The sequence below is a fragment of the Dermochelys coriacea genome, chromosome 1 (genome assembly GCF_009764565.3).
Source record: "Dermochelys coriacea isolate rDerCor1 chromosome 1, rDerCor1.pri.v4, whole genome shotgun sequence".
Taxonomy (NCBI): Eukaryota; Metazoa; Chordata; order Testudines; family Dermochelyidae; genus Dermochelys; species Dermochelys coriacea.
This window is the reverse complement of record NC_050068.2, coordinates 123,504,573-123,530,403: the sequence shown is the minus strand read 5'-3', so window position 1 is coordinate 123,530,403 and position 25,831 is coordinate 123,504,573. Positions and strand designations below refer to the sequence as shown.

The 25,831-nt window shown below is 44.2% G+C and overlaps 1 protein-coding gene across 1 annotated transcript in view; it reads right to left on the bottom strand.

Annotated features, from left to right (window-relative positions):
• RP2 (RP2 activator of ARL3 GTPase) overlaps positions 1 to 25,034 on the bottom strand; it is a 28,804-nt gene extending 3,770 nt beyond the window's left edge. Inside the window, exons 1-4 of the mRNA XM_038384768.2 lie at positions 24,826 to 25,034; positions 6,806 to 7,471; positions 5,679 to 5,793; positions 4,268 to 4,353 (exon numbers count right to left, since the gene is read on the bottom strand). Of these exons, the coding sequence (XP_038240696.1) occupies positions 4,268 to 4,353; positions 5,679 to 5,793; positions 6,806 to 7,471; positions 24,826 to 24,957 (999 nt within the window). The 5' untranslated portion in view covers positions 24,958 to 25,034. The remainder of the gene's footprint in view (positions 1 to 4,267; positions 4,354 to 5,678; positions 5,794 to 6,805; positions 7,472 to 24,825) is intronic.
• Positions 25,035 to 25,831: the final 797 nt, after the last annotated feature.

Sequence of the window (25,831 nt, the reverse complement as noted above, 5' to 3'; positions counted from 1 at the left end):
TCAACTCCAACTCCCAATCTTAGTTGAGACAAGATTGGAGAGAAGGGTTTGTGTCCTTTTATTGGGCCAACCACTACACTCCTTCATTTTGATATCAGGATAAGACACCTTTCCTGTCAGTGCAAAAGGCCTGTTTTGATGATCCACTTTCAGAGTCCAGTGAAATGTGGAGCCCTTGACACCCAACGAGGAATAATATCTAATAGATCTATTAATGCTTTGGTGGGATATCATGATCCATTTCTGGCCATGAATACAATGGCTCTAAGACCTTGCCCCACCCCCACGTTTGTCCTCACAGGACATCACTGTTTTCAGACAGACTGCAAAAGCTTTGCATCAAGACAAAGGACTAGGGAGCAATATAATCCCCACCCCCATCTGTAAAAGGGAATCTTCAACAGAGATTAAGTGACTGTCCAACATCACAAAGGAAGCCTATGGTAAAGCCAGTAACTGAACTGAGTAAAGTCCAATACCTTAACAGTTCACACTGGAAGAAGTTACTAATGCACCTGTGGCAGAAATCTCAGTCTCAAGTCAGACCACTTTTACCAGGAGTTTTTGTAAATGTGAACTGTGGCTGTGCAACTAGCGAATGGCTTCTTCACCCCTACCATAACATCCACAGCGGTGACCAGAGTTGTTTCAGGTTAAGGATCTAGTTAATCACAGTTGTTTACACCCAGTGACCAAATTAAGCATTTCTAACAGCACTCTTCAAATCTAGCAGATAAAATAGTCTGTTTAGAGTACAAGAGTGTTTTCCATGGTATTAGATTGAAACTATCAGGAAAAATTCACCCATCAGTGGCACATTCTGCATACCCCTGAGCAAGAGAGGTTAACTGATTCATGCCCCAGCTGGCTGGTGAAGGCCAGAAGCCTGGTGCTAGAACCATTTCTGAAGTTGATTATGAATACCTCCTTGCAGAAATAAGTCTGAAGTTGGTTATTTCCATAATTAAAAGTTATGTTTCCTACTAAAAGTGACATGAACTATATTTCATAATATGCATTTTAAAAGTTAAATTATGGGAAAAATCCTTCATTATGTAAATGATCGTTTTATTATGTAAGTGGTCTTTGAACTATGTGCAAACAGAAATATTTCTCAGATAACCCCATGTTCCAATTACTTATTCAATGCAACAAGCATTTGCACATAGATGAGGGCATGAAGTCTGCCATGGAAAAGTGCTGTGTGTAGAAGTCAGCTTTAAATCAGAAAGCAGGGTGTCATTTCCAATTTAGGACTGGAGGTGACGGCACACTTGAGGGTAATCCAGACATGCTACTTGAGGGTAATGCAGAGGTTGTCTCATTTGTACACGTTAAATTAGCTATGTAATCAGAATTTGACCACCACACAATGTTGGGGAAGGGGACTTTAATACTCTGTCCACAGCCACACCCAACATCATGACAACACACCACTCCATATGATTTTTAGAAGTAGGTAAAGTATAAAAAAAATGCAATTTGATAATGGTAACTGAAACAACTTCAGCCTTTGAATAAGGAACTGTAACTTAAAATAAGGAAATGGGAATAGCAAGCCAACTTCAACCTCATTTCCTGAGAAAAGCATGCCAGCTTGTTAAAGCAGCAACTTTTAGACCACTGCTCAAGCAACTCTATGCCAAGAAATTCACAATGCATCTTCCTCTTTGGGTAAAGTCAATCAAGTTGTAGCAAGGCTACACCAAAATTATCTGGATTTCTCTCATCTGATTGCCCTATACTGGTTTGGTTTTAGGCCACCTTATGCTATGGCTGTTTGATCTCATGACCTGTGTTCCCTCTAAGTGTGCAGCCACCCAAGAGTCAATCAAGTGCCATGCATTTGATTAGCAGAGCCACAAACATCTGGCAACATGTGTTCAGGTGCCCCTCCCCTCACTGCTCTGCAGCAGCATTGCTCCTGCCCTCTGCCTTGGAGCCCCTGGCCAGCTGCTCCCAGAACCCTCCTGCTTGCTGTTCAGAGTGGAAGGTGGATGTGCTGATGTCAGGGGCTCCCTTCCCTCCCACCCATGTACCCCATCGCTGCAGAGTGGGGATAGTGGCACAGGACTCAAGAGCAGGATGGAGCTGCTGAGGTCTGAATGAGCCTTCTGGTGAGTGCCACTGTGCTTAAAGAGACAGACAGACACTTGTGTTACTTCTTGGTACTTCCTGCAATGCACATATATTCTCTGTAATTTTATTCTTTCAGAGTGCTGTTATTTTAGTTTTTTGACTGGTCTGTGAATTTCATAATTTTATTTCTCTTATGCTTAAATTTAATTCTTTGAACAGCGAGTTCTAAAATGCCTAACCTGTCCTAACTGAAGTAATTATCCCTACGATGACTTTTTTAAAAAAAGTTACTATATGTTGATTTTTTTTTTGTTTCTACTGGTGGTGCACAGCCACACATTACCTTGATATTGATGCACATAAAATTCATTCCGCACATGGATGGAAAAAATTAGAGGGAACATTGCTCATGACAACGGGTAAAGAAAAATTGTCTTGAAAAGTTGGCATCTTCTCACAATAAATCAACTTAAAGGCTGCTAACAAAAGACTCTGCAGATTGAATAAGTCAAGGAGTTGTTCTTTTGATGGAAACTAAAGGAGTAGTTTTGAGCACCTTAAGGCTGGTGTACACGACACAGTTAGTGTGACATAAGCTCAGTGGCATAGCTAGCTGGAGCGGACACAAAGAAAGGTGCCACGCGCTTGTACTCACCAGGCAGCACTCCGGGTCCTCAGCAGCACTGAAGGCCCTCACTGCCAAAGCGCCAGCGGACCCAGAGCGTGTGAAGACCCTGCCGCCGAAGTGCCGGCGAAGACCCAGAGCGCCTCCGGATGAGTAAAAATTAAAGGTACCAAACAATTAAAAAGGCACCACTTGTGCTCAGTGGGGGAGCGCCCACTCCCCCCGAGCTACACTACTGCATAAGCTACCTTATGTCAATCTAACTGCATCAGTGTCTACACTACAGATTTCCTCCCATCCATGTACGTGCGCTCCTACACCAACATAACTACTCCACCTCCACAAGAGGCACCACAGTGTCTGTAAACACTGCATCCCTTGCATCCAACTTTGGCTATCTTGTCAATTTCAGGACAGGAGCCATGAAACTGACAAGAGATCTGGGCAGCTAGAGCCCAGCTGCCCACAGCTCCCTGGAGAGCTTCACCCCTGCTGCTCCTGCCCCCAGCTGACTTCCTGCTGCTTCTCCCCTGCTGCTCCGGCCCCCAAGAAGCCAGGACAGCTAGACCCCACTCCCCAGATGGGGAAACCCCAAGTGGCTTCCCCCAGTTACTGGTGGGGAATGGGGATGGGGCAGCTCACCAGGAGCCCAGGAACCCATGGGGCAGCAGCTGAGGCTCTCAGCTCCCCACACTGCCCATATTAGTTTGGTGGAAGAACTCCTTGTGAGGCTGCACAACACTGACACAGACACAAGGACAGTAGTGTGGACGTGGATATGTAATTACTGCAGTGGTTGTAACCTTATATAGGCTGACTTAGGTTTGCAGTGTAGACATACCCTTAGCTTAATGTATGCCACAACAAGGTCTATAAAAAGCTAAGCGAACAAATTAAAGATTATTGGGGTATTATCCAGTTTCTTGCTGCATCATATGATGCATCTGCTTTGAAATGCTTATGCATTAAAGAACTTGGACAAACTACAAATGCTATCCCAGGGAAAGCGTTATTAGAACAAATGGAGAAAGCCAACTGAAAAATGTGTGAAAAAGCTAAACTATGAGGACGTTTAGGTTACAGGGAAAAAAAATTGGTACATCTTTAGATTATCACCATGACTGTTTTACAAATACAGTAGAACCTTGACAGTTATCTACAGATCACTTCAGTGAAACAGTCTCATCCTACTTTTCTGCCAAGAATTAAGATTGCTCCAGCATGGTCTACTTTGCAAGTCCCAGAACACAGCCCTGCCTTACTGTACATTAGGTAAGTTATTTTTGCAACCACACATTTTAAATGGAAAGCTTAAATTCTTCGGAAGTTGATGATTTAGCATCCCCTATTCACTCAGCAGGGAAAATTTCCTACTTCCCGCTGGGGAGTACTTTTCTTTGGAATAAATTAAACTATGTGAGTTTCAAAAAATTAAGACTGATGTTTTCAGGTCTTGCTGGCTGACAAAATCTTAGCAAATGAAAAATAAGGTTTCTAGATTATGAAATATTTTTCAGGCAGATTCTGGTCATAATTATTCCCTCAAGAGAAAACACAGCTCACCTTGGTTCCACTGAAGACATCATTTATAATGCTTTGACATCCTTCTACGGCATCATCTCCATTAAACTCCAAAGCAACAACAGGACCTACAAAGAGAGTTTCACCTCTAATAATGTTTTTTTAGATTTCTATCTTAAATGGAAGATGAGATTTGCTGTTTTCTTTATCCCTTACAGAGCCCTGAGATTTGTTCACAAAGCCTCAGAGTTCCTATTGCAACGACCATCCTTCAGGATAAGGATTAAAGCTATCGTTAATGGAGCTGTGAAAATACAAAAAGTTGTCTGGGGGAAAAATGTGTACAAAGGAAAACATCTGCAATTCCATGTTTGAAAAAAACAGCTGCTGTAGAAACAACTGAACGCAGATTTCCAGCTGAATTTCTTGAAACGCAGTTGGTCATAAGAGGATCAGAAAATGAAGGAAAGTCTGATAGTGTGAATAAGAGTCACAGTACTGACTGATGGACAGCTGTGAGATGGCTCAAAATTCATTCGGATTGGGACCTATTCCTTCAGAAATTTTTGCCTGGATCACAAGATTGGACACATGCCTAGTATCAACTGGCCCTCATGCACCATTCAGGTTTCATCCTGAAGCAAGGTTCTCTCTCAATTCTGAAGAGATAGGCCTCCAGCAGGCCTGAGCTGCCACGTGAGCATGACAGCTTTTGCAATTCTCCGTTTGCAGAAAACAAAGCTGTTTGTATTATAAACGTTAAGACTAAAATTTATGCTTAACTGCTCACTATGGCTGTATTTGATTTCTCAAAATAAGGTACACAAAGTGACTACTTCACCACTTACAAAATATGAATGCTAACTTTGAAGCTAGTGGTCTTCAACAGCATTCTCTTCCGTTTTAAATCCTTTAACAGTAGTGAATCATCATGGAGAATGACAAACTGGGATTCTGTTTTGGTCTGCCATACCAAATTCTAGCCTCTCTTTGTGAATTACAGATTTAATACAACACCTTTGTGGTTTGCCAGCAACAGGGACTGAACATGCAAGATCTGGATCTAAAAGCATGAATTTATTTCCTAAGCTAAGAGAACCAAGTCTGTTAGATGTTCAGGTTGCCATAGCCCAAGACCCATGCAGTCCTTTCTCTGGGAGACAACCACACTAAGCATGAGTTAGATCAGCTTTGGAGCATTGCCTGGAGGGATCAGGAAGGAATTCACCACTTCATTCAGGGCCTGATCCAAAGCCTACCAAAGAAAATAGAAAGACCTTCCATTGATTTCAGTGAGCTACAGATTGTACTGTTCCTGCGGCTCAAGCTATTTTTCCCCCTTCTTTTGAAGGATTATCTACAGCCAGAGGGAATACACTAACTAAGATGGACTAGAAACTGAGTTTTATGTGTCAGGGGTGGGAAAGACCTTAAGTGATATTTTAAGACTTACCTTTTTCAAGCAAAGGAATGAAGTCAGTTGCACTCTGCTTGAACACTCTTTGAGCATCCTCTGCTTTCATTGAAACTTCCTTAGTCTGAACCAACAAAAAGCCTTTGCCAGTCATCTGTTAAACAAGGTATCCATATTAAAAACAGCTGTTAATATCATTGATATATAGTGAGGACAGATGTTTGGCTTTTCTGAAAGCCGAAAACCAAATAAATTACATGGGAGTATAATATACAATTTTCCCCTCTGACTATTAAACCACAAGACAACCTTCTCAATTTATTCTCTTCTTCCCTAGTTCACAAAGGGAAAAGCACTTTCTTCACCACACTTGAAGATTCAGTTTTACTTACCTTTTCATTCCATTCACCAATCTTTGCTTCTGTTCTATTCCCCTACCTGAAACTAAAGTTTTTCTAGTAGCTTCAAATTAAAAATGTACATGTGCTGAACACGTACAAATGCTACTGAAGCTAATTGCCCAACTTGCAAAGGTGTTGAATACCATTAGCTTTTCTTTAGCTGCAACAGACACCAAACCTGGATCAGGCTCCTTTCTAACCCACAAATGCAGCATTTGGCTTTTATCTACTAGTCAAGATTGTTTTTTAAAGCCATCCACAAGTTTATGGTTTTAGTGCTAAAATGGAAAAAACTTCTCCACGCAGAAAAGTTAACTAAAGCTATTGTATCCACACTTCTAAGAAAGCTTCCATTAGCTTCCAACTGGAATCTTATCCAAGTAAAAATAAATTACCTGTGCATGTAAAATGTCACTAAAAGTAACTTTTGGTGCTGCCATATATCCCTCAAGTTTGATAGGTATCAGAATAAGATTGAACAATCTGAGCTCATGTTCTCATGGCAGTTATGGGTACATTATAAATACCCAAATCATGAAGAAGCGCAAGAAAATGCATCATGAAAAACAAGTTTGGGGATAACAGTTTCACTTTTTTCCAAACACACCAAAACTACATACTGAAAAGTATTCTAGTAGACATCCAGAAGCAAGCCAGTTTGAACTTCAGTATCTTCACTTCATATTTTTTGGAATAAATTGCAAATTCTCATAGCTTACTGAAATTGGAAAGTCAAGAAGCTGGAAATAGAAAAATGTGTCTTACCTCATCAATTAACTTTCTAGCATTTGCAGTTGTGTAGTCTCCAGCAAAGAAAACTACCAGACACGATTCTTCACTGCTTTTCTGCCTCCCACCCCGGGTTATTGGAATTATGCTCTTTGTGGTATCTGTAGAAATTCTGATTACTTTTAGTTCCTCAGATGTAGGAAAGGGGACATAATCCTGAACAATGGCATCTTCAGGTAGAAGACTCCAATTGTTTTCTCCCGACACAGGTGTAAAGTCATGGATGTTGCTCCATGTGTTATTGAAAATACTCAGTCCAGCATCTTTGAATTGTAAAGCCAGCTCTGGATAGTAGTACTGGAAACAGCCAAATTTCATACCTGTGGATGACTCAATAATGGGTTGGGTGGCACAGCACAAGAATACTTCCAACTTTCTGCAGTCCCGGGTGCGAAATTGTTGGCATGCCACTAGACATTTACAATCTTTGCAGTCACGGAAAAACACACTGCCTTTTACAGGTCCTAGAAAGATTCGGCAGCTTGTACAATCATCAATTGTGATTGTAGCAGAATGGTCAAAGATGTAGATATTACAGTTCTCACAGTCCTGAATGACAAATTGTTGCCCTGCAACTTTTCCAGGTAAACGACCCACAGTTTCCTCCTTAAGTCCAGAAAATGTGTAGTCTTTGGGATCAACCTAGGAAAAAAAAACCACAAGTTTCACAAGTGACAAAAGCAATAGCTGGCATTAAGAACAAGTGGAGAAACTGGAACAAACTAAATTCAATCAGAGACTGAGGGTCAAGGAACTGGCCAGGACACCTATCTTCAGAACAGACTGTGGTCTGGGATTTTGTCAAGGTGAGAGACAGAAGGATGGTCTGCCAGTGCCTTCATTAAGAGATCTGGATTCAATTCCTGATACCGCTACAGATTTTCTGTATGCTCTTGGGGGAAAAAGATGCTTCAGTGCCTCAGCTATACAATGCTATGGCAATCTTTTCCTTCTCCCTCCCTTTCTCTGCCTAGTCCATGGTTCATCTTACAAAGAGTGCACAATCCCATTGCCAATGTTTTTATAGAGCAGTTTGCATGCTGTACAGTGTACCCTAGTACATTGTACCCACCGAAATAAAGATACATCAGATACTGGTCAGCATACGCATATCTCGTGGGTCTTCATACTTTTCAGTTTGTCTTTTCTTCCACCAGCTCTCTGCCCAATCCCTGGCCCAAAGGAACCTTTGGGCAATATTTTGATCAGCGTATGTTGCATTTGTTTAAAAGTTATCCCTCTCTAGCCTACAATGTCACAAGGCAGGAAACTGTTACTCAATACTGTATACTCTACAGCCAATAGAAAATCTGCATTTTTTTTTATTTAAATTAAGACTGTAGAGAAACATTGGCTGGGCTAGCAAAAAGTCAGCTTTATATCCTCTGTCTCCCAACATTACTCTCTCTTGTTCAGGAGGGCCACCTTTTTTTAAAAAAAGGAAGTTAATTAGATGAAGAGTCCTGTTTTAATGAAGAAAATGACTAATTGTCAGCCAATTACAGTTTATTGTTTGGAAGAGAACTTTACAGTAGAGAGAAACAAATGCTATGCTGCAAAATAATTGATGTTACACAGTTTTTGCTACATAAAAGAGTAAAGAAAGTTTAAGTGTTACAGCAGGTTCCATTCTGCCCTCATGTGTAGGTGTTAAAATAGCATCTTACAGTAGTTGAACACTTGGAAGTGTAGGATATTCTTAAATGAGAGGTCACTTCCAAAGCCTGGAATTCAACTCCATACTATATCCAGTGTCAACCGGATAGCTTTGGAGCATTTGCCAAGCTGTTAGTAATTCTAAAAGCTAGTAGGAGAGCAACTTCTATATAGTCAGATTTGAGTAATATGTCCCATTTTTCAAAAAACTTCCCTCTATGCAATTTTAGAAGGTTACATAGATAATGCAAGAAAAATGGAATAGACACAAGTGAGCCAAGATCCAGAAATGCCTCTTGCCAGAATATCCTTCCTCACTCTGGAAATCCTAGGAGAGATTTATCTGAAATAGATGTTGAAACTAAAGACTTCAGGAAGGAAGCTGAATAATCTTTTCAAGAAAAATGTATTCTTTACATGGTAGATAGCTAGAGAGAAAGTTAGTCTGATGGAATGCTACATGCAGCCACTGAGGAGTGTTTCTAAAGTTTTGTTCCCTTTTCCTCCTAAACTCAAGTTGGTCAGTCTCCTTAAACTGTGCTGGCAGGCCTTAAGACAGCCAGCCCAGTAACAAGGAGATGAGCTTAGCTTTCAGACTACTGCAAACTCTTTGGGGCATAGACTGGTTTCTATGGCTGTACAGTGTCTAGAATAATGCGGCCCAAACCCAGCTGAACTCAAACATATATGATGTGGTAATGTCTAAATAAATATTAGGAAACACTTTCATCAGTAAAGAACAAACAATTATGATTACAGAAACCAAATTTCAGGACTTCCCCAAATGCACACCACTCCAGACTACTCCACAACAAGAAGCCAAGAAGAGAAAAGCAGGGGAATACCTGTGACCATTCCAGAGATTTTCAAGAAAGGTGTATTACAGAGCCAGGGGGAGTCAACAAACTACACTGTGGTGCTGTTTCAAGGCCTTTCTTAGAGTTGTTTTGGGCAGCGATGGTACAAATGTTATTGTGATTTGAACTTAGGTCTCACAGAAGGCATTCAGAGAACCTGAACGAACACACACACACACACACACACACACACACTTATTGCAAGCATTTAATAGAAGACTTCAAGGGAATAATTTGGATAGTCTTGGGATAAACTGTTACTGCTTAAACAGTGTGGAAACAAAAAGGAGAGGACTTCCCCTTTCTTGGAGAAGATAGAAGTTTAAGGAAGTTATGACTTCCACTGTTTAGCATGAATATGCTTGTCGTATTTTTTTTAATCTATAAAGACTTTAAAATAATTCAGGTTCAGAAGTCTTTAGGAAGTCATATAGACATACCATATTTCAATAGAATTAGTCTTCTAGTTTTACACAACATTTTAAGAAAAGTGTCATTCAAAAAAAAGCTTAATCTAATTTGTAGTTCAATCTCAAGTGACAGTGATTTAGTGACAGGTTTCAGAGTAGCAGCCGTGTTAGTCTGTATTTAGTGATTTAGTGGAAACAAGTGTTCCTGAATCACTTACTGATAATCAGGTGTCCTCCCATGTGCGTTAAGACCGAATGAACAGTCAGCTTGTGACTTCTGGAATTGAGTGCTCAATTGTGCTTAACATTTCACATGCCAGAGAGAGAGAGCGCGCATTGTTAAATGCAAAAGCAGCATTGTTGCAACACAAATTAACTTCCTTGATTTTATTGCGTCACTGAAGTTTGTCAATTTCCTTTATAGGAAAATTGAAAAGCAAAAAATGAAGACCAAGTTAACTGAAACTAGGGTGGAAGTTGCACAAAAGTGCTTTTAAACTTTGCCCAAAGGCTAAATTTTCCTCAAAAAATTCCCTTGGTGCTCTCGTTCACTGAGGACAGTCTGGAGGGCAACAGAACTACTGATGTCAAATGTATGCATGCTGAAACTTAAGGCCCCCCCATCTACACTGGCAAGTTTCTGTGCAGTAAAGCAGCTTTCTGCGCTCTAACTCCCGAGGCATACACACTGCCAAGCCACTTAGTGCGCAGAAACTGCGCAGTTGTAGTGCTCTTAAAAAAAACCACCCCGCCGAGAGGCATAGAGGTTTCTGTGCTGGGGCTACAGCGCTGCAGTGCCAGTGTAGACACGGTGATGATTAGGCTGTGACTGGCCTCTGGGAGGTGTCCCACAATGCCTGTTCTCACCTCTCTGGTCATCAGTTTGAACAATACTGCCCTGCCCTCAGGTGACCAACCATCATCCCCACCCCGTACATTCCTTTGGAATTTTGAAAGTCCCCTTCCTGTTTGCTCAGTGATGCATGCAGTGGTCTCAGCGCATCTTTTCAGGTGACAAAGCCTGCTCCATACAACAGGCAATCCCCCCCGCTTGGAGCAACGTTGAGCTGCTGGACCTCATCAGCATTTGGGGAGAGGAAGCTGTGCAGTCCCAGCTGCACTCCAGCTGTAGGAATTATGATGCCTATGGACAGATTTCATGATGCACGATAGAAAGGGGCCATGACCGGGACACACTGCAATGCAGGATCAAAGTGAAGGAGCTATGGAACACCTACCACAACGTGCAGGAGGCAAACTGCCTCTCCGATGCTGCGCCTACGAATTGCCAGTTCTACAAAGACCTGGACACGATATTTGGTGATGACCCCACCTCCACTGTGAAGGCCCATGGACACTTCATTGGCTCACGTGCCAGTCAAGAGCGGAGCAAGCCAGGAGGAAATCTTGGATGAAGAGGGTGAGGGAGATCCAGAGGCAGAGGATGACTGAGGCCTGAGATGCATGCAGTCAGGAGCTCTTTTCTACCCCAGAGAAGCCTAACCAGTCACAGCAGTGGGATCTTGGTGAAGCGCAAACAGGAGGGGAGGTCCCTAGTAAGTGGATCAGATTTGGGCAATTGTTGAAGTGAGTTGTTGGGGGCAGGAGGGATGGAGAAAGCCAGCTTGTCTAATATCACATGCCTAGTCTGAGCAGCAGAACAGGCTGTTGAGAGACTCCGTCACTTCATGGGAATCTCCCTCAGATCCCCAGGAAACACTGCTGCACACAGGCAAGCTGCATAGGGGCCAGGGTGGGAGCCTCAGGCTTGGAAAAGACCCTCCCTTGATTCCCTGTTCACCCTCAGCAGCGAGATCTCTTCCATAATGATCACCTCCTGTGGAAAGTGTGGGGACAGGAATGATTATCAAGCCCCCCCTACAGTGTTGGCTCTACTCAAGAGCCACATGCCCAGTGTACAGCAGAGTTTGGGAAGAGTGATTTTCCCTGAGACTACTCACCATTTTGGGTATCTTGTGGCTCATCTGGGCTGGCCTGCGTCAGCCAGTTAGTGACAGGTGAGAGTACTGGCTGTGTTTTAAAGCCCTGAATCAGTGTTCTGTGTTGCAAAACAATACTGCTTCTGTAAAACGTTGCATTTAAACTTCAGAGATGACCTTGGGAGCCCAGCCTCTTATCAATGGCAGAAAAGCTGTGCAGAATTAGAAAGTGGCCAAGAAGAACTAAGAAGGACTTTCTCCATGAGGTTACGATCCACTCCACCACTGAGAAACAGGAATTGAAGGAGTGGCAAGACAACGAGAAGAGGGACTGAAAGGAGAATGTGGCACACCAGAAAGAAGCCACGGAGTGGCTCTTAAACATTGTGGAGTGCCAAGTGGACATGGTCCAGGTGACACTAGCTTTTCAAGCCAAGCAGCTCCACGCCTGCCCTCCCCTGCAGCCACTGTCACAAAACTTTCCCATGTGCCCCCCCCACACACACCCCCACCACCGTTATCAACCTCCTGGCTCCACACTCTACCCGCAGCATTCCACTGCAGTTTGGCCCTGCTGAAGTACTGCACTGGGTGCACTGTACTCCAAAGGAGAAGGTTGGGTATGATTCCTGGACATACACAAATCTGTAGCCATCCCAGGACCCCTCCTCCGAGCATAGCAACAAATATTAGTGGCTTTCAGCTTAAAATTCCTGCCTCAGGGCATCCCTGATCCTTATGGCCCCACACTGTGCCCCTCTAATAGCCCTGATCTCTGGCTGTTCAAACTCCGCCTCCACGCTCTGAGCCTCTGCAGTCCAGCCCTGAGTGCTTTCAGCCTTCCCTTCACAAATATTACTGAGTGTACAGCATGCAGCTATAAGCATAGGAATATTGTCATTGGCCAGGTCCAGCTTCCCATACAGGCATCGCCACCAGGCTTTTAAACAGTCTAATGCACACTCAGTCATTCAGCACTTGCTCAGCCTATTGTTGAACTGCTCCTTGCTGCTATCAAGTTGGCTTCATAAGCCACTGCATTAAGGGATAGGCGGGGTCTCCCAGGATCACAATGAGCATTTTGACTTCCCCTATGGTGATCTTCTGATCTGGGAAATTGCATTACCTGCATTAAATGTCTGAAACACAGTGATCCGCAAGCGCCTGGACAGCCATTCAGAAATACCCCTTGCAATTAATGTACTCTGAGGCTAGGTGGCCTGGTGCCAGAATTCAAATGTGCGTACTATCTATTGCCTATCCACAGTTAGGGAAGCCCATTCGTGCAAAGCCATCCACAATGTCATGCACATTGCCCAGTCATGGTTTTCCAGAGCAGGATGTGATTAATGGCCCTGCACACTTCCATCAACACGAATCCAACGGTCAACTTTCCTACTCTGAACTGGTTAGCAACCAATCAGTAGCAGTCTGGAGTAGCCAGCTTCAACAGTGCAATCACCACGTGCTTCTCCAGCAACAGGGTGGCTCATTCTCATGTCCTTGTGCCACAGGGCTGGGGCGAGCTCACACAGTCCCATGAATGTGGCTTTCCTCATCCAAAAGTTCTGCAGCCACTGCTCGCCATCCCAGGCATGCATCACAATGTGATCCCACCACTCAGTGCTGGTTTCCTGAGCCCAAAAGCAGCATTCCACTGTGGTCAGCACCTCCGTGAATGCCACAAGCAACCTTGTGTCATAGCTACTACATGTGGCAAGATCAATGTTGCACTCCTCTTGCCTTTGTAGTTTAAGGAATAACTCCAGGGCCACTCATGACATGTTGGTCAGAGCGAGCAGCACACTGGTCAGCAGTTCGGGATCCATTCCTGAAGCCCAGAAGGGGCAGGGCAGGCAGTACAAAAAACATTGAAAGATGGTGCCAAATCTGGACGGAAGCACAGGGATTGCTGGGGATGCAAAGCAATGGATCACAGGGCATTGGGACTGGACCCAGGATGCCCCATGACCCCTCTCCTCCTACCCACAAGTCTTAGTGGCGAAAGAGAAAGGTGGTCTGTGGGATAGCTGCCCATAGTACACAACTCTGAATAGCGTTGCAAGTGCCGCAAGTGTGAACACACTATTGTGCAGGCAGCTGTCAGTGTGAACACACAACAGCAGTTTTCTTTCAGTGCTCTGACCGGCACTGTAACTGACAGTGCTGTAACTTTGCCAGTGTAGACGTGCCCTAAATCTTGTATGCGTTTTGTGGGAAGGAAGGGGGTGGAGTGTTAAAATATTGGTAGAGAGACACACTGTCCACTTGAGGTTTATTTCAATTGACTTTCAAAATTCAGTTTCTGCTAAAGTACATTTTTAGTATTTTTTTTTAAAGATAATTTTTTTAAAAATTAGGAAGAGTTAACAGCACCCCTCATAGACCTCATAGGGTCTTTTCAGTAAGAGAATCTGACAGCCAGGAAATACAGGGGAAACACTGAGTTACTGTACAGGAAGTACTGTCAAATACAAGAGGCAAATGAAAGTAAATTTTTTTCCCCTGTTAACTTTTATGTTGTAGTCATCTTAGGTGTTACTTGTAATTGCATGAAGTTAGTTGTTTTCAGAATAAAGTTTAGGTCAGTGTTCCTTTAAGAATTTCTGTGCTGAATGCAGCTACTGTTGAGATAGTCAGTACAGAAGTTCATATGTAATTCAGTTTCTTTGCAGCTCTCTATTCAGACAGAAGAGCAGACAGGATTTAACTTAGAAGTGAACCTTAGGGATTTAAGGAGAGCTCCCATAACAAATAGATACTAAGGGGTTAAATCCACCTTCATTACAGTTTATCCTAGTTGCTTAACAAATTCCGTTTGATAACCTGCTTTTTGCTACATTAGCAAAGAAAGACAAGCCTACAACCAATGGATTTCTCAAAGAAGTCTTTACTCAAAAAGATTCTTTACCTAGCCATGTATGCTAGAAATTCCATAGTAAGAGTTTCTACACCCCTGGGAGAAGTACGTGTCAGAATTCAGTTATCAAGCAAGTCTGTGGCTTAACAATTCTCATCTGTTACCCATCAGTGGCTAGACAGAATTTTTTAAAAGCCGGACTATGGTTTTTCCCCCTCACCCTCCTTCATTACTGAAAAGCCCTTTAGCTTTAACAGTATTTGAAGCTGTTTTTGCAGTTTGGTAAAAATCCTAAGAGTGACAGGGTTTACAGGGAAGGGGGAATAAAAAAAAAAAGTGAAAAATAAGTACAAAAGCAAAAAAAGCCAGGGCCTCAACCTTTCAAAATGGCAAGTGTTCCCAGGATGACCAAGGATTTGAACAGCTACCTGAACTTTCCTAAAACAGCTTGTGCCAGCATGCCTATTCTTTGCCTATCCCACCAAACTAGCGAGTCTTACTACTCCGCCCATCATAATGCATCACTGTGGGCTAGTAACCACTGCAATTCTCAATGGATCATGCCTGGCTCCTGTTTACCCAGGATGCCAGAATTTAGTGGGCTTCCTACCCCAGACTACTGACATTAAATGGTGTCTTTGAACTATGCTATTATAAGGTAATAACAGATGCCCAAATATGAGAGCGAAAGTTAAAGCCATAAAGCAGCCTGGTAGAACTCCACAGTTCTTAATGTTTAAAGTAGAAAGAACAAGGAGTACTTATGGCACCTTAGAGACTAACATTTGTTTGAGCATAGCTTTCATGGGCTAAAGCCCACTTCATCAGATGCATGCAGTGAAAAATATAGTAGGAAGATAGATATATCTAACAGACAACAACATTAGAAGTAAGGGAGGTTTGTTTTACGAAACACTCTTGCTTTTCAATAGTATCTACTAGACTTCTGGATTGCTGAGATGCTTGAGTGTTCTGCAGAAGTTGGGATGTCAACTGAGAAGATCCAAGCTCCAGTGGATACTCCTACCAGAACCTGAAAATGCAGACTCAGTAAACTGCAAAGTGGTGCTAACATCAGACGTAGGACATTTGAAGACAAGACTGCCAAGACCCGATTAGGACTACTGGAGATATCTTGGCTCCACTACCAACATATCTCCTGAAATAATGGAAGCAGAATGAACAGAGGAGTTCTTGATTCCAGTCCAAGAAAAGGGAATATGCCAACACCACTGGTATGACCCTGGAGCAGAACTGGAGAGTCTCTCTCCTTGGTAATAAAGGCTAGTCAGGATTTTCTGCCCATGCAGAACAGGTAAGACAGAAGACTGAAGACACATTTGTGCTGTTGTATACAAGAACTCTGTTCAAAGAATCTTCCTAGACACAGGGAAAAGTCTCCGACTTAGACAAACAGCTCAAAAAATCAATAACTCTTATGTTTAGTGTTCATCTCCTACGGAGTCCACAAACCTTAAAGAGACTGGAAAACAAAGTGAATATCCCAGTCTCTCCATTTGGAAATATTGTAGAATATACAGTAAAGTAGGTGACAACTGAACTCCCTGATGAGGATTTTCAGTGACCTGAAACATATGTGGTTCAGGTGTAAATAGCATCAGGAAACTGTTGTATCTTTGTAATTAGTTTTATAAATAAAGGCATTACCTAATTACACTGTCATGGAACCTCCCTGTGGACTAGAGTCTAGATAGAGACAAGAATACACTCAGACCTGACAAGGAAAAGGTCAGGTACCAACTTTCCAGTTTAAAGGATAGCTTGGATACTTGCAGCCAGGTGGACAGTAACAGGACTTAAATTTCTCCCACAAGAATAGGCAGTTTGCCAATTATAGTACCAATGTAGCAATTTTAATGTACTGTAGAACCAAAGAATAGGCATTCTTAATCTCATCTGAAAATATCAGATCTACAAATTAAGTGGGTATTGTCGCTTGAGTGTCCAGGATCAGAAATTTAAAATATGAAAACACTTCTGAGGCATCTGCACTAGAAACAGATTATCTGCTACAGAAAGATGAAGGATGAAAGCCCTAGATCTTCCTGGCACTGCCACAGAACAGGCTCCAGGATTGAAAGATAAGAGATGTGACACCAGAAGGCCCAACCGAGTTGCAACAGAGGCTTTCAATACCAAGGAAGTGTAGTCCCCAGAGTAACTGCTAATTTTTTATTTTGAAAGAGTTGCTCCTAGGAAGCTTAGGGGATGTCAATTTTAGTACATTGCACATAAATAGAAGAATGCAAATCCAGCCTCTGTAGATGATAGTGGAGCAGATCTGAGAAAGAACTTCAGTTTGGGTCTGGGAATGGTTTTCAAGATTTCAGTGCTGAGCGTGTCTCAGGATTCAAGGACACTTTGGCTAGGGAACCCCACTGAGGGGTTCTGGAACCCAAGGCAGCAGTTCTGTGTACACCTCATAATTCTGGTCTGGAAATAGAAAGTGTTCTAATCATTTCGTCTGGAGGACCTCCCACAAAAGGAATGTCTAGGCCCTAGACCCTCAGCCAACTATTCCTGCAGGCAGTGATGAGCTGCCAAAAAAAAAAAAAAAAGCCACACTTAACTGGCTCCCTATAAAAAGGGCTGATTTAAGGGATGTGCCTCTGTCCTGCCCCCTCACACCCCCCTGGCTCCATCTTGCCCCCTAGGCTCTGTCCTGTCCCCTCCTGCCCTCCCCAGGCCCGTTCTCCACCCAGGTGCCTGCTGGTGGTGCAGGAGTCCTGCAGCCCTTGCATCAGTGGGGTCGCTCCCAGCATGTGGGGTGGCGGCTCCCTGCAGGCAAGGCTGCCATCTGCCCAGCTCCCCACCACAGGATGCAAGTGCCCCTGAGCGGCAGAGGCCAGACAGCCCCACAGCACAGGCATGGGAGAGACTGGGGGGCTCGCCCAAGGCCGCCCCCAGCCATAGCACCAGCCGGCCCTGCCCAGCTCCTGGGGCAGAGGCGGCTGCTGCTGCCAGGGGCCTGGCTCCCCAGCCCTACACAGCACCCAGTCACACGGTGCCTGATCTCCCTGCCCATCACAGCTGTTTGCGCTTCCTGGGCCAGGCAGAAAACAGCATGGAGCTCAGCCGCAACTGTTGAGCAAGGTGGCATTGGATCAGCCTCTGCGCAGAGCCCCAGAGCGGCTGCCCGGATGGCTGCACAGTGCAGGTACCAGCCGCAGCCCGGCCCCGCCCTGAGACAGGACACAGGGCCCTGCAGCCCTTCCATAGCCCTGCATCCCCTGAACAGTGCTGCTCCATGCACCCCCCCTCTAGTACCAAACCCCTTCTCCAACCAGGGCCAATACTAGGATTTTTGCTGCCCCAAGCAAAAAAATTTTTGGCCACTCCCACTTTTTCCCATGTCCCCCCGCCCCGGCTCCGCCCCTTCCCCAAATCCCCAGCCCCACCTCCTCCCCCAGCTGTGCTGCATTTCTCCCCCCCCATTGCTTCCTACAGCTTCCCCCCCACAACCCTCCGCCCTAGCTCACCTCTGCTCTGCCTGATCTCCTGAACACACCGCTGCTCCACTTCTCCCTGCTCCCTCTCAGACGAGGGAGAGGTAGTGCGTTTAGGGGAACAGGCAGAGCAGAGGTGAGCAAGGGGAGGGCACAGGAAGTAATGGGGGGGGAGGGCAGAGGAACTGTTCCCTGCCCCAGCTCGCCTCCACTCCACCACCAGCGCCGCCTCCCCCGAGCGCACTGCCTCTCAGCTTCTCCCTCCCAGGCTTGCCGCATGAAACAGCTGTTTAGCATGCAGAAAGCCTGGGAGGGAGGGAGAAGCGGAGCGGTGGTGGCATGCTCAGGGGAGCGGGCGGAGGCACATTTCTAGGCATGGCATGGCTGGCACTGGAATGCTGCCCCTAGAAATGTGCCACCAACCACCTGCTTGTTTTGCTGGTGCCTAGACCCGGCCCTGTCTCCAACAGCCCCCCTTCTATAATACTGAGTCCTACACCTTGCACCCTTCCTAGTGCCGTGAGTCGGGGCCCCTTGGCCTGGGGGGCTTGCCCCAGCTGAGCCCCAGCCTGGCTGGGACTTTCTGGGGCAGCAACTGTCTACCCAACCCCCGCCGTTCCCTGACCACCCCCCGAGAAACTCCACCCTCTCCAACCACCCCCTGCTCCTTATCCAACCCCTCCACCATGCTGCTCAAGGCAGCGTGTATGGATGTTGCATGGCCCGCTGGAGCTTGCAGCCTCACCCCCTTACCATGCTGCTCAAAGTGGCAGATGCTGCAGAGCTGCCCAGGAGTGGTCCAGAGCACTGGTGGCGCAGCATGCTGAGCATCTGCGAGAGGGGGGGGAAGTCAGGGGAGGGGCCAGGGGAGCGTCCCTGGCTGGGAGCTCAGAGAGCTCTGGGAGAAAGCTATTGTTGACACAGTCCTGTGTAAACACTACTCACAAGTTAAGCATTGGATACCAAAAAGACTCTGGGACAGGAAACCCAGTTTAAGTGCTAACTCAGTAGTCCCCAACAGATCAGGTGACTCTGGTGCCACCCATAAGAACAGCAAACACTGCCAGGTTCTCAGCACCAGACTCAATCAGCCATTTACGCCAGACAGTCTCACAGCATGTGATTTTCCTGATCCTGCAGTGCTAAATTCTTAGCATTGGACTGCTAAGCCCAGAGTTGATGGTTCCAGAAAATCAAGGGAGCTGGCACTTCAGCACCTGAGTAAGCCAGTGTTCGCAAGTCAGGGAACTTGGTGACAGTCATGATGGGGATAACACTACTTTACTAAGTGACATTTCAGAGATAGTCAACAGCACTGAACCCAGCTGACAATTGGAAAACCCAAGGACCTGGGTATTTGTGTCCAGTAGTAATGAGCCATTTTGACAAATGGTTTACCCAACTTAACGGTGCTATATCTTTGGCAGCTAGCTATGTTGACTCAGATGGATCCTATGATCCCATTGTCACTTGAGTACAAAACCTCAAGCTAGTGGTTCACCAGTCACTGATGCTTGATCTTTGACACTGGGGGAACCAGAGACATCTGTGCATCAAGCCACTTCAAGCAAGAGGCACTCGACAGTCAGTTGTGCTGGATCCTCAGCACCAAATTGTCAACACAGACAGACCTGGGGACCGAATGCCACTTCGCTTGAAGTGGTCTAAGTAAGTGCTTACAATAGTCAAAAGTGTCAAAATCCCAGTACCAGATGATGACCCAAACTGGTATGGGGACATTAATACTCAATATAGTGTGCTGCAAACCACTTTAATGACAAATGCTAGACATTAGACTCTGTTGATCCAGATGCATGCAGGGACCTTGGTACCACTTAGAGGTCACTGAACCACTAGCGGTTCACTAAAGTCAACAGTGCCAGAACTCTGGCTTCAGATTAGTCATCTCTGACATCAGACCTGGAGGGATCCAACAATCTTTGTGCTGGGTCAGTACTGAAACTTCAGCAATGGGCTCAGTCAGTTAGTTAAGACCAGGAACCCGGATGCTATTTAACATGAGACGCAAACTACAATTTCTCTCTCTTTTTAACCATTTAGGTAGGTCTTATACTTAACTGAAAGTTAAGTCCTTATCACCATAAAGCATGTAGTAATTTTGGTTCTGGTCAGAATGTGTTTTTGCATCTACCACAAGGTATTTAAATATTAAGTATGGAGACACTAACAATCCCTCCATAATACATTAGTTATCCTGCAACATACACAATTTAAAAAACAAACAAACAAACAGACTTTTGTTTGAATCTTGATAAAAGCAAACTGGATGAATACAGCCTACACAATCCAGAAACTTCACAGTTATGTGCAGATGCTGTTTCCACCTAACCATTATACAGTTACATTCTTGTATCATCTTGTCACCCTTTCAAGTTCCAGTACCATCTTCTGGCCAAAGCAACAACCTCCTATATTTCAGAAGTAGCCAAGAATCCTCTAATACAAAACAGCATAGTTTAAGACAAATATAAAATCCAGCATCTCTGTAGTTAATGTACCACACTACATGTTTTAGTCACTGCATTGTAGGCATGCCAAAAAGTATCTACATGCAATAGCTTGATTCAGAACCATCAAGTCTCTCCTCTTCATACAGACTTTTAAAGGGTCACTGAAATTTAGCCCCCTTTTTGAGTATTAATTTTACAAGTAAAATTTAAGATTCTTTATAACTGAAATATCAGAAAATATTTCTGGTTTTTCCAGTTTGTTTTCTGTGTGGCCTTCTCACCAAGTGAGAGAAAATACATCTTCAAGCTTTAGGAAAACATGAATGTAAAACTACAAACATTAGCAGGAAGATCCAGAAAAGAGGGTAGTACCGTCAGGTTTTTGTTGTTTTTTTCCAAAATGACTAATTTCTGTCTGACATTGTCCAAGTTTCTGTACAGAGCCAATGCACAAAAAATTGCTACACAGAAACAATATTTGGAAACATTAAGATGACTGATACTAAGGATTTAGAACTGAAGTGCAATCTGTTTTACTGTGTTGTCATTACTGCAATGCTGATTATGAAAAAAAGTGAATCTGACAGTGTGGCTATTGACTTTAGCTCAGCCCTACAGTAAGAAAAGTATCAGAAGTATCTCATTTTTAAGATTTGAAAACATTACACTAAACAAAGCCATGCAACTTAGTGACATGGGGGGGGATCAATTTTCACACTTCAGTCACTGGCTAGATTTGTATCTACAGCACTGTCTAGAATGCCATAGAGATGGCTTCTTTTACAGTATTTGAAACTTGTGATGTCAAAGAGTTCTTGAAAACAGAAAGCTCTATTCAACTCTTAGTTGACAGGAAGGCAACTAAAGTCTAAGCAGAAAGATTCAGGTACACACAGATATATTCTACACATTGTTAGACCTATAAAGTTTCCAATAATTTTTTCTTTAAAATAACTGGCAACTCCTATAGTTGACAGACAGCATCACATACAATAAAAGTGATCTTGCTGACTGACAGACTGAAGTTAGAAATAGTACCCAGTAAACGTGAACGTCCTACCCAAAGCAGTGTATTATTAACCCACACTATTAAAATGCTAGTGAAACCATTTATAAAGCTGAGGTTTTGGGGGTTTTGTTACTATGTATTTTCATGTGTGTTTTTGCACAAAATAGAAAGACCCAGGTATCCTGTAAATGTTCTACTTTATTCTGTGCATTTGACAATAGTTCTTCATACAGTCAGTTTTCATATTTATTTGGTCCTTTCACACAGCAATGAGGGAGAGGACAACATTAGAGAGAGTATAATATAGTAGGAAACCTAGGGACAGTATCCAAAGCGACTAAAAAAAAAAAGGAGCTTACATTTTGCATTTGGTCCCCTTTAAAAGTTTGTTGATTCTACTTCATGGATGTTGGTATACTAAATGCCAAATTCTCTGTTTTAAAGTTAACTATTTTTTCCAGAGTCATTTACTACTATTTCTCAACTTCAATACAACACAAAAACAGTAGCATTGAGTAACATGGCAGCCAACACAAAAAGACAGAGGAACGGGTCACGAATGTTTGAAACAGTTTCTATACAACTTTTCTTGAGACATTCAAAAATTAAATATTTAACCCTGCTGTTTTCAGTATGGTCCTCTGAACTCAAAAGCCAGGAATCATTACATATGATGGGTTGGAAAGAGGAAATCTTTGCATAACTGCCTACAGACATTATATGCAACAACTTAATATTTAAGTATGAGATTCCCTTTCATACATAGGTTTAAAACTTTGTGTAATCTATTAGGAAAGTTAACCCCAAATGTAGTCTATTCTAACATCTGAGACACTGACTGCTCCTAATGTGTTAATACATTTACCTCCTGAGAAACAAGCTCACCTAAACACTGAAGGGGAGTGGGGAGGAGAGAAAAGTGTGGCGTTTTCTCCTAATCACTTGTTTTGACCTTCCTCCGGGTTAGTAAGTAACTGTTGCTATCATTTTATATTAAACTTATCCCTGTGGCTGGATATGACAGGTTCACAAAATGTAGTTTACTAATTTAACCGCTTTAACTTTAAATGAAATTAGTGTTTGGGTGGCTTCTGTTGTATCCCTTTACAATGAGGTAAGAACCATTCTGACTACATTTAAAAAAATAGTAACTGATAACAGTAACACTGTGGCAAGGTTGTAACAGCTATATATGTAACATGGTCTGCCTCCTCCCTTTGCAAGCACTGTATTAGCCAAGCTGTGCCATAAGTATTCCGTAGGTCTAGGGAATCAAAATATCAAGTCTGACATGAAGCAGCCTCCTTTGTCCTTACCCTCTAATCTTTGTACATACTTAACCTCATATCTTGGCTTAATCCACTAGAGAGCCTTAGGTGTCACACTAGGGCATCTGACCATGCTTAAAATAAGAATGCAAGCCTGCAAAAAAAAAAAAAATGTTAATACTTTTTCTCCCTTTACGGCTCATAAATGCGGTCTCAGTTTGGTTTTCAGACACTGAAACTGAATTTCTACTCTGTTCTATTTTTTTCAGGAAGGCTATGTAGAACTGGAGAAGTACCAAGTACGAAGTGAAACATGAAGCAGTGAGCGAAAAAGGAGAAGGATTTTTATTCAAATTTTATTCATATTCTTTGTTTAGAGACCTCTCTCAATGGCCTCTCCGCCAGTTGGAGGACAATCCTTAGCAAAGATCCTGACATATTATGAGCCAAACTCCTCTGACCCTCCAAGACAACTTCCAGCAAATAAAAGGAAGAAGTGTCAGGAATATAAAATGTTGCCTAAGAGAAAACACGCAAGTTTTAAAAAAGCCTTTCACACATCCTTGACACATCATAATAGCTAGGGCCTGACGACATCCACCCCCTTTTAATTACTATTAGAAAGCCAAGGGATTAATATAAATAAAGGTACAACTCAGTTCTGCCCTGTCTACCACTACTTTGCATGTAGCTCACAGTTACCATCTGGCTTAGTGCCAAAAAAGGGGCAAACTCCAATGAAACAGGAGAGAAAAAAACAGCCTCATTTTACTATGTTTTACATGGATTACACCTTATATTGAAGGCTGAGAGAATGTGGCTGCCCAACTAGTAAGCAGTGCCTTGCAAAGAGGTAGTTTGCCCCAGTTGCCAGTTACATTCCACCCTAAAATGAAGGGGTTTGTTTTAAACTTTTAATTTATAAGTCCTTAATGGCATATAATGGGTTGGGACATTCCTATACAAGACTGCATCTTTCCACAGGTGACACCACCTAATCTGCAAAAAGAACGAGGAGTACTTGTGGCACTTTAGAGACTAACAAATTTATCTGAGCATAAGTTTTTGTGGGCTAAAACCCACTTCATCGGATGCATGCAGTGGAAAACAGTAGGAAGAAATACACACACGGAACACATGAAAAAATGGGTGTTAACAAGTGATCAATTAAGGTGAGCTATCATCAGCTGGCGAAAAAAACTTTTTGTAGTGATAATCAGGATGGCCCATTTCCAACAGTTGACAGGAAGGTGTGAGTAACAGTGGGGGGTTTTTTGGGGGGGAGGAGGAGGAGAAGAGAGAGAAATAAGCATGGGGAAATAGTTTTACTCTGTGTAACGACCCGTCCACTCCCAGTCTTTACTCAAGCCTAATGTAATGGTGTCCAGTTTGCAAATTAATTCCAATTCAGCGGTCTCTCCTTTTGCGATCAGTAAAGATACTCAACCGACACAGTCTCACAGTTTTACCTGGGCTGCTAGAAGGGCATTCTCCATGGGAGATCCTCAGCTCTGAACTTCATTTCTCACCCTTTGGTGAAATGCTAGAGATCAGATCTCCTAGCTTTCAGGATATGCTATGACTTCGTGGCGAGCAGAAAAACAAGAAACGGAACTGGAAGACAGTACTGAATTCTACCCGCCTAGGATGGGAAAAAGCACATTCCCCCCCCATAGGGGAAATGCACAGAGAATATTTTTTTATTAACAAAATCAAATATCAAACACAAATATCAAACACACTAGGGTGTCTGTTAGCTTTAGCCTGAGGGGGCTGTTTAGGGGCTGGGTGTTATAAGTTAGTTATCTAGAGTGCCCAGGGGTCAGCAATGGCACCTCCACCCAATCTAAAACAAAACCCAACCCACCCGAGGGGAAGGAAAAGATGGGGGGGGGAGAAGAGTAGCTCTGGCAGAGCCCCACGGGAGCGACGCCAGGGTGCGGGAGATGGGGGGAGCCGGGAGGAGGAGCCCGACTCGCCAGGCTGGGGGGCGGCGGGGGGGCTACTGCAGGGGAGGAAGTGCCGGGGGGGGGGAGGGAAGGGGTGCCGGGGCGGTACCTTGGCTCGCTGGTCCCAGCTGTACTGCGGCGGCGGCTTCTCCTCCTCGTCCGCGGCCGGGGGGTCCTGGCCCGCCCCGTCCTGGGCGCCCCCCTTCGCCGCTTTCCGCCTCTTGGAGAAGAAGCAGCCCATGGCCCCGCCGCGCGCCCGCCCGGAGGCGCCTCCCGACACCCAGGCACCGCCCGCGCGCCGCCTCTCCCCGCGCGCCGCGGCTTCCGGCTTCTCCCCCACCCGTCTCCCGTGGATACGGCAGCCCCGCCCCCTCCACCTGCAGCCGCAGCCAATGGCGGCTCGGCTCCGCTAATCAGCCTCGCCTGCCGCGAGAGCGCCGCGCTCCAGACGCTTTTAAAGAGGCAGGCGCCGTGTTTTGCCTGGCCCCGCCTCCGCCCCCGCCCCTGCCCCTGCCGGGTGGGTGGGTGAGGGGGGGAATAGGGAAGCAATAAATAAATAAATAAATAAAGGTTTCAGAGTAGCAGCCGTGTTAGTCTGTATTCGCAAAAAGAAAAGGAGGACTTGTGGCACCTTAGAGACTAACAAATTTATTAGAGCAGAAGCTTTCGTGAGCTACAGCTCACTTCATCGGATGCACCAATTCCCTCCCTCTTCTTCTGTGCCCGCCCCCGCCTGTTTCTTTAGTTCCCATCTGGCAGCTTTCAAGATTTAAAAAAACAAAAAACCACATTATTACAAATTTGTCCCTGATTAGAACACCAACAAATAGCAGCAGCCCCCGGGGATGTGCCACCGCCCTGTTGGTCAAAATAAATCCTGATTTTTTTTTTCTTTTTGGAATTTTTAATTCTGAAATTTCATAGAAATTTCAACATTAAAAGCATGTCACCCCGCTTTAGGAGCCAGCTGTTAAAAGCCCTGGCCAACCAGGCATCTGCAGCCACAGCAAAACGCCTGACCGAACCAGGTTGAAAATGAGGCATCGTTAATTGAAAACCCTTCAACACTCCTTCAAACAGGACAATGCACAGCAAGATCCATGGGGAGAGGAATT